This window comes from Aphelocoma coerulescens, chromosome 2, assembly GCF_041296385.1.
Source record: "Aphelocoma coerulescens isolate FSJ_1873_10779 chromosome 2, UR_Acoe_1.0, whole genome shotgun sequence".
Lineage (NCBI taxonomy): Eukaryota > Metazoa > Chordata > Aves > Passeriformes > Corvidae > Aphelocoma > Aphelocoma coerulescens.
Window position 1 is genome coordinate 17,011,681 of NC_091015.1, and position 20,150 is coordinate 17,031,830.

The 20,150-nt window shown below is 40.6% G+C and overlaps 1 protein-coding gene across 1 annotated transcript in view; it reads right to left on the reverse strand.

Annotated features, from left to right (window-relative positions):
- Positions 1–16,062, reverse strand: part of MYO3A (myosin IIIA) — a 116,370-nt gene extending 100,308 nt beyond the window's left edge. The window contains exons 1-3 of the mRNA XM_069005741.1: positions 15,948–16,062; positions 7,785–7,967; positions 2,860–2,994 (exon numbers count right to left, since the gene is read on the reverse strand). Of these exons, the coding sequence (XP_068861842.1) occupies positions 2,860–2,994; positions 7,785–7,952 (303 nt within the window). The 5' untranslated portion in view covers positions 7,953–7,967; positions 15,948–16,062. The remainder of the gene's footprint in view (positions 1–2,859; positions 2,995–7,784; positions 7,968–15,947) is intronic.
- Positions 16,063–20,150: the final 4,088 nt, after the last annotated feature.

A 20,150-nucleotide genomic window follows, 5' to 3' on the forward strand; every position in this document is an offset into this window, starting at 1 on the left:
AAAAAAAAAACCACCTAAAAAGAATATTTTGTCAGTCTTCTCGACATTCAGCAGAGTGAAAAGGATGTATTTCTGTAACACTTCTTGGCAATTCCCTCTACCTGTCCAGAACAAGAGGTTTCTAAAATATGCCTTGATATTACAAAACTGTATTTTTGGGTGGAAAGTCATTCCTTCCAAAATTTTTCCCCTACCAAGATAAGTTTTAACTCATTAAATAAGTTTTTTTTTACTTTAAAAATAATGCATGTTCCCTCTACTTCTTATAAAAATGTATTGAGGACCATAAAATACACTAGCTTACTTATGTGACTCACAAACCCAAATTCATCTCAAATATGGCATGTGTAACTTTGCATCTTTTGAAAATGGACCAAGATGCTTCTTAAAGTTCTACCTGATCTCTCTAGGAAATGAACTATAGAAATATGTCGCATTATGATTCCAGCCTCTGGTTTACAGCAGCAAATAAAAGCTGTGTAATAACTACCACTTACCTTTTTGTGGCTTTTCAGCCTTCACTCTTTCTAGCCTAGGTTGTTCTTTGCACCAAATGGCCTGTGCCATTTGCTGTCCCCACCTGTCCCTGATGTACATGCTCACCTTTAGGGCCTGATATGATTCCTGTCTGCTCCATCTTTCATCAAATGATCTCCAACTATCTCAGATATTTTGTGTTCTCAACTAACATCCAGAGCAGAAAGAAATGGGCTACAGCACACTCTACCTCAGCTGTGTCATCATGCTGCTGTCTGCTGACATCAAACTGCTGATTCATCCCACGTATGGGATTTCTTTCCAAAACAGACTCAGTAGGACAGTTTCTTCTGCCTGTGTCTCTGGACACACATGGCAAAGCTTAATGCACCTGGCAGGAATCCTCCCTCCAGCAACGTTCTGTATCATAAATGTGATTAGAACAACATCCAAAGAGGAGCAGGTGTTCAGCTTATCTGAGTGCAGCCTACAGAGAGAAGGGTATTTCAGAACTGAAAGTCAAGAGTACTGTTACTCTGTACAGATGTTTTCTTGTTTCATTTTCATTCTCATAGGTGGTTTTCTTAAAAATACATTGCATGGGACACGTCTTAAAAAGCTGAAGATTCTTTCCTCTAGGAAAAAAAACCCCAAACCCAAACATCTAAATATATGGATTCAAACACTCCAGTGAATAACTTTGTTGGTAAACAGCAGTGGTGGCTCTAAATGCATTATTAAATGCTGAGTTTTGCCATCTATCACAACCCATTCCTAGTGGAATTTGAGAGACTTTCCCTCCAAATCGTCCTGCCCATGGATCCGATCAAAGAGAACAAAATGGAGATGATGAAAAGATATTCATTCTGGTAAACTGCAGGACACCTTGATAGCTGCTGTGAAAAGCAAACTGCAGTGGCCCTGTAAAGCTGCACACAAGCTGAAAAGAAGGTGCCACTTGAACAGAGAAATCTGTTTTATGACAGTTTTCTTGCACATACACTATTATTAACAGGAAAGCTTCACCAAAGTCATTAGTGAAATTAATTTTCCTACTTATGCATATCTACACATACCAACTGAAATCCATTGCATTCATGGATCTACACGTGCAGTGACAGGAAGCATCCAATACTGTTCCACACACTCCATACTAACACTTGCACGTGTATAGCTTGGCATGAAAAGAGTAAATATAAAACATACTCCACATGTAGACTCCTGTTTTTCACATAAAGAACATCACTTCATGAGAAATATAAAAGCTAAAATATAAACACTTGACTGTTTCCTCCCAGTCTGTTTCAGCCTGGCTGTTTGGCACCCATCCTGTATAGGCCAGAAGTTTCACAGATGGGAGTTTCAAATGCCCAGCAGACAAAATGGAAGCTGGATTTTCCAAGATGCTCACTTCAAAAAGACCTGATACCTTTTGATGTCAGTCTAACCTAATAATTCGTTATGATTTCCAATGCAAACTATTCTTAGAAACATCTTCCAATGGAACACATAAGAATTTGGAATAGATTTTTTTAGAACTTATACATTACTGGTGGCTTGTTTCCAGGATTAGATACCATTGTATCATTAGGATATTTGGTAGGAGATTTGTATTTACTTAGATGAAAAATCATAAAATACAGCCAATGTTTCAATCTCAATCTTATCAAACCCTGATCAAATGACAGCAAAACCCCTGATTCTTAGGAAAAGCACACTATTCCTGTCAGAGATAATCTTCATTCTCCTCTGGATAAAAGAGGAAGTTTTTACAGAATAGCTTGTGAATCTATGAAAACTGTAATGATTAAGCTCTTTGCTCACAGATTACTCAAAACTAAAGACAAACGCACATTGCTCTGAACTTAATTTGAGGAAATCCTCCTGCTTTCACAGCATTTGGACAGTAGCTCCTCTTATTGGCTTATTTATCTATTTGTGCATTTACCTTCCACAGAAAAAAAAGAATTCAGTTAAATAATTTCTATAATTTCATTTGGAAAAAAATCACCATACTGTGTTCTTTAACTGCTATGTCATATGTTAGTCATATTTAAAGAACTGCTACTACAAGAAGATTCTCATGGCAGGCCTTTCACCAAAGAAAGATTTTAGGTAGCAAATCCTATGAGTTTATTAGAATTTATATCCTAATTCTGAAGGCACAGGATTATCAGTGTAATATCAAGATAAGAATGCTGAACTCAGAGCAGACAATTTAATAAGAACACTAAAAAGACTAAACAACAGCATTTATCATTTTGCATGCAACCACTCTAAAAAAAAAACATTAAACAAATGACTTGCATCTCATTCATTGAGTCTATACCCATCAATGGAATACCAACTGGAATAAACCTCCTATTTTTCTGTATTATTTACCTCAAGAACTAGCCAAAGCTGGTCTCCATTTTTCACATCTTTCTTATAGTACATGCCGTAGAATTTGACTACATTTGGATGATCAGAGAGAGCTTTCAAAATGTTGTACTCAGCTTCAATTTCTTCATCAATATCCTAGTGTTACAAATGATAAATACATAGCAGTTAATAAATAAATAATGATAGCCATTAAAAAAAACAAACCACAAAGTATTTTCTGTCAATTCAAATGTAGTTTAAAATGATACAAAGAAAAAACAAATAGAACATGAATACGCCATTTAGAGAGCGACAAAGCTACAAAGCTACAAAACAGTTATTTTTTAAAATTTTATTTTGTCCTTATAAATTTCAACTAATGAACACATGGGATATGAAAGAGCAGCCCTCAGGACACTGGGGAAGGAGCAAGGGTCCTGGAGGACAAAAAGCAGTCCATGAGCCATCAGTGTGGCCTGGAATCCAAGAAGGCCAATGGTACCCTGGGATGCATCAGGAAAAGCACTGCCAACAGGTTGAGGGAGGTGATCCTGCCCCTCTACTCAGCACTGGTGAGGCACATCTGGAGCTCTGTGTCCAGTTCTGGGCTCCTCAGCACAAGCGAGGCATGGAGTTCCTCAAGCAGGTACAGAGGAGAGCTATGAAGATGATTAAGGGATTGGAGCATTTCCCTTACGAGGAAAGGCTGAGGGAGCTGGGCCTTCAGAAGAGACAACTGAGAGGGGACCTCAACAGTATCCAGAAGCATCTGAAGGGAAGGTGTCAAGAATATGGATCCAGGCACTTCTCAGTGGTGCCAAGCAATAGGATGAGAGGCGATGGGCAAAAACCCATGCACAGTAGGTTCCACCTGAATATGAGGAAGAAATTCTTTACTGCATGGGTGACAGAACACTGGAACAGGTTGCCCAGAGAGGTTGTGGAGTGTCCCTCTCTGGAAAGATTCAAGAACTCTCCAGATATGTCCTGTGCCATACATTCTAGAAAGACCCTGCTTGAGCAGGGAGGTTGGATCATATGACCACCATCAGTCCCTTCCAGCCTTAACCATTCTGTGATTTCAAGGCAAAGCCAGTGCAGTCCACAAGTAGGTAGATATGCAGGTGCCTTGGGAAATCACGTTCCTGCTTTAGTCTTAATGGAAACCCCAGCTAGAAATGGTGCAGCTGGAACTACCTCTCTACCTCTCTGTGCATGAACAGGTATGACTGCAGCCACATCTTATTCATTTGCCATCCCACTTTCTAGAATTATCTGGGAATTTTTGTCATTTTCTACTGTCATAGAAGCTGGTGACATCCATGATCTCTCTGGGTTCTGCTACTGAACTATAATAATCATGGCTTTTTTTCAGACTCTCGTTACAAACCTTGGCTTTCTTAGACAGTGAGGGAAACTCATTTGGAGGTGAGGTATGAGGGCCAGTTTTGCTAACACATGCACTGGGAGCTGTACAAATCCCTTCAGACCAAACATGGACACAGGCATTGGCAGGCTTTAGCAGGCATTGGATGACCCAGTAAACCCTTCCCACCTGTGCACTGGAATTGCTTATTGAGGGATGATGATTACACTGCATTTGAGTCACACTGACAAAATATTCAATTCCTCCTGTCAACAGATAAAGGCAAAATACCTGCAGCCATTTCCCCCTCACTTAGATCTCAAAAAAAAGTTAACATACTTGTTTCAGATTTAAAACATTTTTAATACAATTTCCTATTTACAACTACACAAAAAGAAGTGAAAAATCCATTCTAGAAGGAGCTCCACTATCCATAGGAATGGATTTCCTATCAGTGAAAAGCATCTACTCAGTGCCAAAAACCTGTCTCAGCACAGCCAAATAGAAGTGACCATGACAGAGAAAAGGGATGCTTTGCATTCCCAGTGAATGATGATCCTTCTCGTTCTGTTCAAAACATCTGCCCCAAGAGGACCTTGCTCACTTGTTTCTTATACAGGTCTCTCCAATATCCAATTCAAGTTCCTCACACAAGCCTTTTGTCTTGAGACCAGCTTGACTGGTCTCCAAGAACTTCCTCTGTCACTGGTATCTTCATGAATCAGGCCATTAAACTTTCATATTAAGATTACCAGGATAAGTCTTCTCACAAGGAAGGATTTTAGAGATCTTGTTATTAGAACAACTGAAAAACAGCAGGAATTTTCCTTTTTCTAAAAAAGGAGGAACTCACTTTAAGGTAATTTTCCTATAAGCACAATACAGAATACAGAAGAAAAAATACGAGGGAGGAAGAAAGAACCAAAATACTGAACGTGGCAGAGAAAGGAAAGAGAAAGAGTGGAAGCAGGGATGAAGACAGAAAATGCATCTGGCAAAAATAAAAGAAAGGAAAAAAAATGCAGTCAAAAGCCAAAAAATTAAAAACAAAGCATACAATAGTTCTGACTGCCTTGGGGAAATTGGAAGAGAATTAGCCCACTGTTCTACTGTGAACTAAGAGAGGTTTCTGTCTCCTGAGGGATACTCAGATTTTATGAGATTTTTACAATTATAAGGAGAAATTAAATGAATAGAATATTCATGCTGTGCCTACAAAAAAAAATATATATATATCTTTCTCAGTATTTTATGAAGGAAAAAAACCCTTGAAATATTTGGTGGAATTTAGCATAATTACCTTCACAAAAGAACTGTATTAGAAATGGCAGACTGAATATTTTTATCCTATATATAGCATAATTTGGCTAAGAGTTCTAAAGTACAATGGTTTTTACTTATAGTCCTGAGGACAAGATTAAGCCTTCTCAGTTCCATCTTCATATGTTCTCGTTTCAACACCTTTGCTTTCCTGTTTCAGTTTCAAAAAGCTGAGCTGTTATTCAGTAAAAAGAATCTGTGCTCTAAAGGATTAAACACTAAATGCTTATTTCAGTTTTATATCACCCATGATAATGTAGGTTCCCAGTTTAATTTCAAAATAGCAGTTAAACCAAACCACATTTCTTTTGCTTTGTTTCCAGTCTCAAGTGGCACAATTCTGAAATGATCTTCAAAGAAAAATAACTGTGAAATGTAAAGAAGAAAATACATAAAGTATCTGTTTCTTCATTGCAATGGCTCCCTCTGCAGCCATTAATAATACTTTCAGTTTAAATAAAAAGACCTTGTTTATTGCTTTCACTCTATTTCCAATACAGGATTGTCATTTCAGCAGTAATATGGAGGTACAGCAGCTGCTCCAGACAACCTGTAAATAGGAGAGGCCAAAGAAGAATAGTGTTCTTAGAATAAAAAGGGTAAAACATTTAGTTAAGAGTCAAGTGTTGGAAGTGTGATGTTGACTGCCCTACTGCCATTTTTTCATTAAAATAAGGAACCTGTCTTCATCAGTTATACATATGCCTGTCTTCAATTTCTTATATTCCATCCTTATCCTTTCTATTTCTTCCATTTTCTTTACAGTCTATTCCTTTTCCCCATTTAATCTATTTCCTCTAGCATCAGCTTTATTATTTCTTTTCTCTTCCTATCATCATCATTTAATCTTTTTCTGTGACCTCCGAAGTGTACAGAACATTGAAAGTTTCACTGATTCCTTCAGGAATTCTTGCCATAGCCAGCTGCCACTTAAGAATCACTCCTGAACACTTGTGAAACAAAGGAAAGCAAAAGCATTTCCTGCCAAACAGGCATTTAGATGAACACCAATGGGAAGGAAGTCGTGCCTATTCATTGTAAGCACAAGAACCTTGTTTACAGAAAGCAAGAGAGTCAAAAATAGTTTCCAATGCATTTGAACTCATCAAGATGCTTATCACTCGGCAAGTTATGTTTACTTTGGAAGAGGTTGTGGTACTGAATTGAGATGAGCACCCTTTTGTTGCTTTGAAAGCAAGTTGAAATTAAAAGCAGATCAGAAAGAAACACAGCAAAGATAATGGAAGACACTATGTTTTGACCAACACGTTCCATGGACTTTCATGTCATGGGATCATAATCTGACACTGTGTGATGTGCAGGGGTAGAAAAGCCCTGTGTGGCTGTGCAGGTCCAGACCTGTAGGGTCCACACAGCATGACATGCTCGTCCCTTCCTGCCCAGAGGTCATGCAATGGAAGCACACACTTCACAAACCCATACTGGGAGTGCAGAAGATGAACTCAAAGGCCAGTGAAACAGGAAGAGCTGCTTTTCCATGTTTTGGAAAGTCCCAAAGCCACGTGCAGCACCAATGAAGTCAGTGGGGTGTGCCTTTACAAACCAGACTAGTGTTCTTCCTTACTCTTTGAGTATTAATCTGCCATCCAACCAATGTCAGTTATTAAGAACGAAATCATACTCTACAACTTCATAATTCCATCTCCCAGTAGCCTAATGCTTTGTGCATAGAGCTAATCCCTTTGCATTTTCCATTTCAAAAGATGGATCTCTCTGTGACATCTACATATTTTGGCACATTCTGAAAACACAGAATGAACAGTAATAATAAAGTATGCTATTTTATTTTTGAAGTATCACTCATAGCTTGTAACTCAGCTACAAGCATGTACTCAGATGCTTGAAGGTATAGCTCAAGTACTTAGAAGTACGTAACTTCCTTACGGGCTAGTATGTCAAAAACTTAAAAAAAAAAAAGAAAGGAAACAACAGTAAAAATAAAATAAGCTAGGATTCCTAGTACTGAAAAGAAAAATAATCATCTCTGCTTCTGAAAACAAGAGAAAAACAAGGGATAACAAGGTAAAAGTAATAAAGTTTAGGTATATTTCTGACTTTCACCATAAGCAACCACTTCCAAGATCACTTATGATAAGAAAAATGTATTGATAGCTAGCCTGATACGTCGCAGGCTGAAGCAGTTCATTTCACTGTCACTTCCAATACAAACTATTTACAAAGATTAAGAGGAAAAAGACTACATAAACACACAATTAACCAAGTAATTTAAGTAACTTACGTGAACAGGATCCAAAATTTTGACTGCTGCTTTGCTGCCATTTTTCTTATTTAACACTTTGAAAACTTTTCCATAGGTTCCTTTGCCAATAGTCTCAATTATTTCCCAGGTATCTGAAGGATCAGGAAAGCTATCAAATATTATTGTTTTTCCAGTCAACGGAAGCATCTCAAATGATGGCTCCTAGGAAAAAGAGATCTCAGTGTTCACTCAACAAATGGTTGATAGCAATTTGCTTCCTACAAATGGGAAGAGAAATACACATTCCAGCCTCAAACACTAGAAATGTGTTTTTGCATATAGTGTGACTGCACAGATAGCATAATGAACAAGAACTGCTGCACTTGAATTTCCCTTCATTTGATACTGTGTTGACTGCACATACCTTCATTTGAGATTGTGCAGTCAACACAATATCAAATGAAGGGAAATTCAAATGATAATTTGAACCAAATTCAAGTTTGAGTGAAGCTAGTGGAAGCTTTCCCATGCACTTCAATGAATATATATTGTCACTCCAGGATCTTTGGGGGGATGGGGGAATGAGAGTCAAGTTCATAAAATCCCAAAGAATTTAGGTCCATTGCCAAGAATCAGGCAAGAAGTGGAAAGAAACCAACACAACATATCCTAAATAGTAGCATTAGGTTCATTCAAACTCTTACAGCAAACAATCATTTTTACAAGCCACTCTTAGCATTTGAATTATGACGTAGATCTCAAAAGGCCAAGCGGATCAAAGTGACAGATCTCTTCACAATGCTATGGTCTTCTGAAAGTCAAGTACTCTCAGTCATGGGAAACACGCTTACCAACGTACATCCTTTAACAACTGGTTTACATACTGTAAAGGAAACACCTTTTACAGTGACTGAATTGTATCCATCACTGACTGACCAGATAACACCAACACCCTGGTCCGTGACAGATACAATTCACCAGGAAACCTGCAGCCATCTGTTGTGTACTTGGTACTGCAACCTGTACTGGCCCAGCTTCTTGATTTCAAATACTGTGGGAATGAAATGACCCAATTTTACCTGATACAATGAATCTTCCTTAACACTATTCCAGGTTAAGGTCAAAGTAAAGATCAAAATCCAGAGACATACATCTGTAATAAGTAAATCCTCAGTTTTCCATTCCAGATTCAGAATTTGCTTCTTTCTTCTGTCCCATGGGATTCACGTAGACTCACCTCAGTCAGGACACTGACTGCAGTCTTTTCCTAAGGCATTACTTCTTCGTTACCTTATACCTAGTCTTTATCCATGCCTTGGGAACTTCACCACTTTCAGGCAAAGCCATTTCTTCTCCCAAAAATGAACACAAATTAGTTACAACTTTTTTTTTAACTTTCTTTTTCTTTGCCTTTAAAGTAGTGCTCAGATACAGTCATTCTGTTGGTTTTTTTAATCACTTCATATATAAATGCTTTGTAATTTGCTCATATTTGGGATTACACAAAACAATAACTAAATTTGGGATGATAAAGGGATTAGGATTCATAATCCCAAACCCTTGCTTTGAGGGTTTCAATAATAACAGAGAAATTTTGAAACTGTATTTAAACTTTAGGTTTTAAAATTGAGGCTAACTATTTGTTTAAGGTCTTACTGGATACTAAGTCTCTGATTTTTCTTTTAAGAGGAAAAAAAGTAAAAAGGTATCAATGGTTGCCTTCATAAAAACTGAGGCATCCAAACCATATTGAAGCCTGTCTACATATAGGCTATCTTCTACAGAATATGTAATTTTCCAACAAAATCTAGAGCCTGCTATGTCTCACATTACAAGAAAACACAGGAGCTTCTGACCCAGGCAGTAGGAGATGTGCAGTGCTGAAGAAAGAAAGATTGAATTCCTCCCTTTCGAAGGGGAGCACTTCTGACACAGGAACTCAAAGAGCAGCTTCACATATTTAGACTGTGCCAGAGCCAAGCAGAGAACTCTGATATCTTGAATCTCCAAATACATGCCTAAGCAAAGGTCCACCTTGCTGTACAGATGTTTCACATGAAGTAGAACACTCTAAGAAGTAACATTCCAACCTGGTGCTTCAGGCAGCCTCCCAGGCTTCATTAACTCCCTATACATTGACAGAATGAAGCTGAAATTCATTGACTTCCCAGTATCCATTGCTTATTTGTCTGCAGAGACCGGTACAATGAGAAATGTTAAAGGGCTAAGGAAACATGATCCTGCAGGTGCTATTTGGCTACCAGAGAAAAAGTGCTAGAGAAATTCCCTTGTGCTTTTGTTTTCTTCCGAAAATCAAACCAGTTGCACATCATCTAGTCTTCTACATCATCTAGTAAGTCACCACATACTTAACAAATATGCATTCAGGAGCTGTCATACTTAGTTCAATAATTTAAGAGTGCTATTCCAGAAAGAATTATTCATCCTCATTCTTTGTTTTGATTTATAGCTTCAAAATCATAACTTGAATAAGCCATACTGAATACCATGTTTCCTCACTTTCACCAAGTCCAAGAACAAGTCCCTGCAGATAAATTGTTTAGTTTCCACTTCTATTATTAAAAATATATTAAATAGAATGATTTCAAGTGTTCTATTCTGGATGATGGATAATATTTTATTACATCTCAGTGAAGTTGTGAAAGCTGATAATGATTTAATCTCATATTTCACTGATAAATTGGACTGTTCTTGGAATTTGTCTGGATGCCCAACCAACTGGATAATTTATCCTACCCTTCACCATTAAAAATTTACATAAAAGCCACCACAATTTATAACTTGATCCAAACCTCTAAGCTGGGAATGTACCCTTGAACCGCTAGGAAAAAAAGAACCTTTTTAAAGTACTTCTGGTGTGCTCAGCGTGACAGTTCACTCAGCTTCTGCTCAGATTTTGCCTAACCTGCTGGTGAGGCCTGATGGATGCTGGGCACAGTGCCAGTAAGTCAAAGAAAGTGCACAATAGGCAGACTGGTGGCCTGAAAGAGCTCAAGGGCCATTATGAGCATTATGCACCATTATCACCAGCAAATCTCTGTCTCCTGTTATCTTTCCTGTTGCAGTTTCCCCAGAATCTGCTCACTTACGAAAATGGTATAGGCCAAACCTCCAAGCTGGAAGGTATAAAATAACAGCTTACCCAAAAAGCTTTAGAAGCAAATCCAACAGCAGCCTGACTGCTGAGGTTTTCCTGCTTCTTGGTGTGATAAAGGGGACACTTGCACCGTGACACAGGAGAAGGGATAAGCAGTCTCTTATCCCCAGCTAGGTTTTATTCTTTTGGTTTTGCTTGGAGGTGCACAAATTAAGAGTTACAGGTTATAAATTATGAAACCTTATGGCTTGAATGGTGAATAAATGAATTCACATGATAGACTGACCTGGGCAAAAGGGGATTGAGCCCCTCTTTGTCATGTTTGTTATAGTTCTTAATGAGCTCATGAAACAAAGTTTAAATCACAGAGTACATTGTCCTGTAAGTCTGAGAGAGCCAAACAGACTGACACAGCAATTAAATTCAGGATATTCAAGGCAAGGAAAAAGTACATTTGGAGTTCCAAGAAAACAGGGTTTGGGGTTTTGTTGGTTGGTTGGTGTTTTTTTTCTCTGAGAGGGGGATTTGGTGCCAGTTGCATGAACGAATTGGGTGAGAATTCTTATGAGTCATTCCTATGTGACTTTTTGCTTCACATCAAACATATGCACCCTATACAGCACACTTCAGGCCAAATATTAGAGATACCCAGAGATGCCCTGTTCAGCAGCTGTGCTGGCAGACAGCTGCATTCTCCATCATTTTCAATATCTAGTCAGTTTGGAGAGGGAAGTGGAAGCCTACCGAAGAACATAGTATATCTCCTCTGGACTCTCTCTTTGCTGCCAAGGCAATTCAGTGAAGGACATTTATCACACCCAAAGCTTCAGACACAAACCAATGGCCCTGTGGAGGACCTTTTGCAGTCAAGGCCACAGAGCATTAGAGACAACACAGTCAAGTGGAAATAAACAATAGGTTTTGCTTCTGCTGGCTGGGTTGAAAGCACACGGAGCCTGAATTTCACATAGAATATTGTATGCTAATCCAATAGTTTCACTACTGTTTCATATCACCTAATTCTTCAAAGAAGTGCAACTTCTTTATAAACTATAAACCTTCCCCCCCAATAGTTTCTGAATGGACCTTCATCTCACTTGGAGGAAAACATACCCATTTCCTCCATAAACAGCTAATAAAATGAGAGCCCCCTTGCCTCAAGTCATTCATTGTTCTCCACACAGGAAGCCTACATGATTAGCAAAGCAGACATCTATTCACATTTAACCACAATGAATCCAGCCTTTAGGTTCCCATCAGCGTCTTGTCTCCTGGCTACCACAACTTTCTGGTCTTGAAATCTGGAACCAGGATCTCATCGGTTCAGTTCAAAACACACCTACTGAGGTTGTCTTCTGTTTTGTTTGTTCACATCACTCTCTCCTTCACATTGCAAACATTACTTATGTTTAACCAGATAGCTCCTGCACATATCCTGCCCTGTCAAGTGCCAGGTATCTTCCCATATGTCACGACTGGCAGATGTCAGGTGCCAAGAACACTGGCACACATGGCCTGTCAGGTCTGTTACCTCTCTGGAGATGACACAATGCATTCCTTCAGATTGTGAAACTTAAACCTTTTGCCTAATGGATGCCAGAAAAAGTAATCACACTAACAAAAACAAAACAAAGAAAAATAGACAGCTTGTTATATAAAATAAAAAAACCCATCTCACCTCACTTTTTCACCCCCTTTATTGCCTTTTTCCAATATCTCGTTTGGAAGTTCTTTGGTCTGACACTGATCACAAGCCACACTGGGGCCTTCAAATACTTAATGCAATGTCACAATCAAATCCCAAACCACATTTCTTCTCATTTCATGAGTTATGCCACACTGACAAGTACTTAGTAAGAAAGTTAAAGGCTGCCACATGGAATTCTCAAAACAAGCCAAAAAGCATGAGGCTAAAATATGCCCTTCATTGTACTAGCACCTAGCAATTTCTGGATAAATGTCCAAATAATTCGATTATTCAACTAAGAGCATGGATTGCAGCTCAGGTTCTCAGCTAGAGCTATAATGAATGATTTATGCAGTATTTTATCTTAGCCATCATTCAAAGACTAAGTTTTGCTCTGGAAATTCAAATATCACCCCTGTTTAATTCTGGGGGAATATTCAGCCTCTGATTTTGATGGTGATGCAACCTATATCTGAATGGGAACTATATTCAAATCTAAGCTCAGTGTGAGCAGATTATCTAGTTTGGCCATTAGTTAAAGACAAGTGTTTGGAGGTTTGCAGGCTGGTTTTTTTACTTCATTTGTCAAAAGCTGAATGCACTTAGCATTATAATTTCACTCTAAAACAACAACAAATTTGCATAATTACATGATTTTTGTACTCTCCATATGTCTAGACAAATTATCCTCTTCAACTGCACATCAGTTTGCTTACTACTTTCCACTCTAGATATTCCCCATTGCTTTCAATTGTCCTTCTCGTCTGCAAGAAACCTTCCAGAGGGGAAAAAAAAAATCTCTTTAGTCCCAGCTGTGGTAGACGAAGAATAAAAATCAACAACCTTCTCCAACAGTCAGTTCATGTCTTTCGCTGTTGTGTGCTTACACAAGTAAGAAAGATACAAGACATTAATTTAGGTGAGCTTCACCTTAGCTGATGTGTAGAATACACCTATTTGAACCTAAGCTAGATGCTTTAGTTCCATTTCAGTCAAAGCAATAAAAAATTGATTCACCTTAGCTGGGTAGAATTTATCTTAGCATAAGACAGCTTAGTCTCCAGACACTGTTGATTCTACTGGCTCAGTTTCCACAGCCTACAACAGAAGGCCAGTTACGCTGCTTCAGATGCAGACATGTTAAGGTAAATTAACTCTATCCTATTTAAATGCTGGAAATAAAGAGTTTTAGCTTGACAACTGGCAAAGTGAGTATCAGCTCCAGACTACAGCCAAAGAAACTGCAAGTCAGCCACATGTCATCACCTGAAAGCTGTCAGGCAACTTGGACATCGTCTCATGATGACAGACAAGGCAAGCACCATGCAATGACACTGCCAAGCAAACCTTGAACCCAGCAACCAAACCCTAAATTAATGTAAATGCAGGAATAAATGGTTATGTAAAGCATTTGCAGGCAAGGAGTGGTGATCAATTTAGGCAAGTATCAGACAACATATTTCCTGGGCACAATTCAAAGTACTTACATCAATCTAAGGGCCGTTCAAGGAAGAAATTGATCTGATTTTGAGGCCACCTTTCAGTGTTTACTCTCTGAAAGGCTGAGTAACTGCTTCTTCTGTTTCTAAAAACACTTTTTCTCTTTGGTGACTGTTATCCAGTGACAACTTTCCCAACAAAGCAAGACAGCTTTCAGAGACATTTGATGCCTCTGGACTCCTTGACCTTTGTAAAACTTCTACACACAGTAGAGAAGCAGTACTGTGTGGTATCAGTACCTGATCTCCTTCTATTGATAAATGCATATTGGGTGTCCACACTGACATTTCATCTGCTGATTATTATTCAGCTGATCTTGACATTTTGACTTGCTGCAGACTGAACTGGCCAGCCCTGCTCATGGGAGGCTCCAGCTCTTCACTCTCTGACTGTTTTCAGAGGGCATAGATGCAAGAGATCTGCTTCAGTGCTAGGTTCCACTTTGGTTTTCATCCTTTCCCTGCCATGCCCCACAACAGGCAAAGTCACACTGCATGTTGAGGTTTACGGTTCTAAGGAAACTCCATCGGAGGAGGGAATTTTTTAAGCAACAGGTTAAAGAATCAGCGAGGGCTGTAAGCATTCAATCTACTCTCATGCATAGGGGCTACCCACTAGATTGCAATCCTTCAGAGTTTATACATGATACCAGTACAGGACCCCAACTTTTTTTAAGCCAACCTTTAGTTAAAGGAAGAGGGTGTGGAAAGAACAAGGAAACAAAATGCTAAATTTAATTACTGTAGTCAATTCTAAGAGCTCTGATGTTTTGAAAACAAATAATAGCTAAAGATTTTTGTGGCAATTGTCATCCAACAGACAATATTTATGCAGGGGCATTACAATCATGAAACAAGATTAATAACGGAAGGGGGAACGGTTCATTATCAAATTGTGTTCAGACTTTGTGCCACCAGAAGTAATGAACTGACATTAGCAATACATGAACTGAATTATATCCAGCTAATTTTGTGGCTCCCAGAAGAGAGGCACTGCAAGTGATGAGAACAATTTTTCAATGACTAAACAATAGATCAATATATTAGCAAATAAGTTGTTTTTCAAAGCCAAAGCATCACTTAGTTTTCCTATTTTAACACAGTAAAACTTTATAAGGCTATAAGAATCAATATGGTGTGACCTCACTCACTCCGTATTTCTCAGAACTTCTAACAGCAGAAAAGTGGCAACTCGACATTAATTTAGCTGCTGTATCAATGAGCTTTGTCAGGGCTTGAAATTAAGGCGATATAGTAACTTGATAGCAAGATAAGGAAGGCATTGCAGACAACAAGCAAACTTGCTAGCACTTAGCATTAGCAGGAAAGAAGTTACAGGGCTTGAGTGTATTCTGGGCACGGTAAGACCCCACTCGTGTCCTGCCAAGGCCACGGTCACGCCACAGCCCCGCGTGTCCCTCGGGCGGGCAGTGCTCGGCTGCTCTCACCGCGGGCACGACGCGGGCCAGGCATCTCTCCGGACTACTCCGCACGCGTTTCTAACCAGAAACTCACTCACAAGGAAAAAAAAAAAAAAAAAAAAAAAAAAAAGGAGGAGGAGAAAAAAAAAGTAGAAACAAGCAGGATTCATCAAAATGAGACACCGCAAGAGCCAACCCTCACATGCCCGGGTGCCGGGAGCTCCCGGCTCCGAGCAGTCCCAGGCCGCCCCGCCCCTGCCCGGCGCACCCGTCCCGTCCCGGGGCTGCGGAAGGCACCGGCCGGGCCGCGGCCGCACCACCCTCCGGGGGCCGGGCCACCATCGCGCGGGGGCCGCCCCGAAGCCCCTCGGCGAGGCGTGGCCGCCTGGCAGCGCAGCTCCGTCGCGAGCCCCCGCTCAGGCAGCGGCCCCGAGACTCGCCCTTCTGCCGTGCCCGCCGCTCCCGGCCGGGGATTACCCGCCGCGAAACCTCCGGTCCCCGCAGAGCCAGCCCCGCCGAGGGGCTGGGGCCGCGCCGCCTCCGGCCACTGTGCCTCGGGTTCACCCTCCTTCTGCTGCGGACGGCCCCGGCCCGGCTGCCGTCCCGCCTCGGGGTCAGCGGCGGCTGAGCGCTTTGCCCCGCTAATCCCCCGCAGGCGCCGGCAAAGCCGGGGGCGCTCGGCCCGCCCCGGGCAGGGCGCGGCGGGGGCGCCTGGGCGGCCCGGGCTCCCTCCCGGCGGGACAGCGGCGGCTGCTGAGCCCACAGCCGGGCCGGCCACGGCTGCTCGGGATCCCGGGCCGGCCGCCTCCAGAGCCGGGTCACAGCCCCCGCACCCTGATGCGCCCCGCGGGGATTACACGGCGGCCGCCGAGCGCCTAGCGAGACTGCTGGCCTGGCACGGGAGAGCTGCGGCTCGTGGCCTTGGGGCTGCCTACGGCTGCGCTGCCCTGAGGAAACCTAATGGACCTACATGGGCCGCTAAAAATAATTCACATCTGGTGCACCACACCCCGAGCTCACTTTAGTACCTGTTGCAGAGAGGTGACTACAGCGCAGCAGCACAATGTAAGTGTAATAACCTAACAGCAGAGTGGAGCTGTAAGACAAAGTACTCAAAAGTTTGGAAATAGATGAATTTTATCAGTACAGCTCCTATGTGGTACATGAACCAGGTTTTAATTATGCTGGTTAGGTTTTCTTTGCAAGATCCCTGACCCATCCACTGGAAAGAAGCAGCCAAACTCAGTCAGCACTGGGGATCGTGTGCCTCCAACAGAGAATTTGGCTGCTGTGTTGAGTTTGTCAACTTCCATTTTTCTGGTAATATTTGAACGTGGGTTTTGTTTTCAGACAGGTCTGACAAGGGGAACTGTTTCAGAGCTGTCTATGTTCTACATCTTCCACAAAAGCAGAGTAGACACCAGGTAGTTCATGGATGGCCTTTCCATGTGAATATATCTGTAAGAGGTATGGCTGCTTATCCCATCACAGCCACTAAGAAAATCACACAGACACGAAACCTTATGAAATACCTCCCTGTGGGAAAATCATCAACAGAAACTTTTCAAATTCCAAAGTTAAACAGCCATGAGCCAGATGTGTATAAGGACAAGAGGCCCCTTGATTTCCTTCAACCAAGCATTACTACTTTATTGAATAAAAGTTGTTGACTTTTTTAGACTGCGTGCTGCATTGTGCATGTAGGAATGTATGAGGGATAGTTTAACATCCTGTATAGACTTTATCTTTTGTTGCTGGCTGCTCTGTCCCTTCATAACTGTTCTTCCCCTGGCTGAGACGCTATAAAAATACAAAATGAGCTTCCTAGTTTTATGATCCTATTTTACTAATTAGAGTTGGAAGCATTAGCATAATAGGGTCTCAGCTATAAAAATATCCATACCTTTTAGGCTCAAATCACTGCAGGAGCAACACTCTGCAAAAGCTTCCCCCTCCCTGAGCAAAGCTCTCATTGCTTTTAGTTGTGCTTGGGAGTGCCTGGTGCCCCGCTGCCTTCCAGCTGTGTGTCTGGTGGATCATAAGTCACATGCAGAAGCATGACAGTCTAATCCTCTGATCATGCAGAAGCTTGACTGGAGTGCACCATCAGAAGAAGGCTAGAAGCCTCTTAGTGGACACCCAGGTACAAACAGGAGTGATGGGTAGGTACTCATAGCTCTTCCAGGAAGAGCTTGCAGGCATCTGAGATGTGGAGCAAGGAGGTGAAAAGTGTTAAGACATAGGAACCAGAAAAAACAGTAACATGAGTGATTGGTTGATATGTCCCCTTCCACTTCGAGCAGTGCTGTCTTAAAACCGCTGCTGCCTGCCTCGTCTAACTCTCGCTATCTGTGTGCTGAACTTACCATCCCTTACCTCTGAAGACCTGAAATTCCCTATGAGCACTCCCTCTGTCAAAGGGGCCTCAAAGGCAAAAGCCCATGCTAGGGCTCAGCTGATCCACTTGGAGTGTTGAACACACTTACGTCTTCTGCATTAATTAACTATTCAGGTGAACTGGTCTGTGAAACTCCAAAAAATTCATACCTGTTTCATTTAGGGAATCCTGAATGGTATGGAAGTAATGGCAGCCTGTTGCTGCAGAAAGGGTCCTAGTTTAAGCTAGTTAAAGTCACAACCAATGTCCAAGGCCTGTAGAGCTAGGCACTCTTCAAACAAACAGGGAATTTCAGCCCTTAGGGAATGACAATCTATGTGTCAAATGGACACTGACTGTGCTGGAAAACTTAGTCATGAAATGATTACGTGACATTCAGTGTCAAGCAGCCTAGCCACATTTCTCCTTTGCCTTTATTTTCACTCCTTCATGTTCTTTTTCCATCTCAACATGCTTTGGCTTTTGCTCCTCATCTTCCCAAAAAATTACTGCTTTGCTTTTATTTAGAAAGCCTTTTACATGAGGTTTCAAAGTTCTAGAGTAAATAAGGATATATGCTTTCTCTCCCCCAAAATAAATCTGAAAAAATTAAGGACAAGTATCATGTATTGACAGTATCCAGCTATATATATTAAAAGATAAATAAATTGTGATCATCTCCAGCTGTACCTGGTATGAGGTTAAGTTGCAGGTAATGCCACAAGACAGCATCTATACTACACTATCTTTTTAACAGATTGTGATTAGATTAGTTTCAGACTTTCTCCTTGCCTTTCAACATAATTTTTACTTTCATTAGAAGTATTGGGGGTGCAAGTCTGAAAACTATTTTTAAATTACTATGTGACAAATATGAAAGCAGTATGAACAGACAACCTTTCAAAGCATCTTCAGCATTAGATCACATTTGTGAATTGCATTTAGAATGTCTTACTCTTCGTTATTGAAATATAATGGACCCAAAACATACATAAGTAGAATAGACCTCTTTTACTCCAGAACTGATACATTCAGACTTATACATTCTTAGAAGCTTCTAATAACACAAAGGGGTGGGGGCTGGGGGGGTAGGTAAGATGCTCTTGTGATTAAGGCACCAAATTAAGGCTATAATTTACTTAAAATAATATTTTCTATATTGTGAAAGATCGTACTACATCCAAATAAAGGCAGGATGAAGATAAGGCAGTAAACCATGGACCCTCCCTACAAAAGGAGGTCCTTGGCTGCTAGGCTCCAAATCCTGGGCAGAGCTCAGCCATAGAGAGTTTGTGGGACCTAAGGCATATGTTCCTGCTTTTCATCTATTTTTTTCTTTATATTTGATTTTTTAATAGTATTCTACTCAAGAGGAGGTGTTTTGATGGCTAACAAGGTACATATGCAAAGAACAAGTGACACACAAAAAGATCAGCAGATAAATAAATGATAACTTAAGAAAATAAACAAGCATGCTTAACTAGCAGAAGACCACCACTGTAAGAATCAAAGAACTTACCTCTCTGGGGAAGTGCTTTTTGACCTCTCTGGCTGCTTAACTGAGCACAGCCTGTAGCAAATATAAGGAACTCCTCCCCTTTTGGTGTTTATTACAGAGAAGCAGTACTTCCTGCAACACCTGAGTAAATATCCTCTAGGAAAACCACCACGGAGTTTTGTCTACATCTAGTTCAGTATTCTTTTGATCATAAATCCCATCTACCATAATGAATTATCAGGATGTCCAAAAGCATAAGTTGTTTATTGAATGCATAGTTTTCTCTAAAGCAACCCTGAGCTTTGCCAGATATTTTCTGTAGTTGATCAAAAGAGCTCTGTAACCCCTTTTGAAGGTCTTAGATGCGTGATCCTTGTAATCACATTTAAGGGGCTGGTTAGCTCAGGAGATTGTTAATAGGATACAAAACCTTTAACATCCAACCCAGATCATTGCAGATGAAAAGCTGTGACTATTCAACAGCTTTTTCATGTCCCATGACCTAACTTAGTTCCTAAAGAAGTGTTTGTATTCTTTCAAATTTACAGAATGTACTTTTCAGACTTTTTTTAACTGCACATGTAACACAGAACATTTGACAAACAGGGAAATAATTTAAAAGCTCAGTGGTAATTATTGAATCCAATTAAATCTGCAAACAAAAGAATTTTGAAATTTCCCACTCCAAAACTGTCTTCACAGTCTCAACAAGCCCATATGCACAGGGGAGAGTCAGAGTAATCAAAAATTAGGAATTGCCAGAAAGTAGGAGTGGTTTAGGAAGCTGACCAAAAGCTTCACTAAA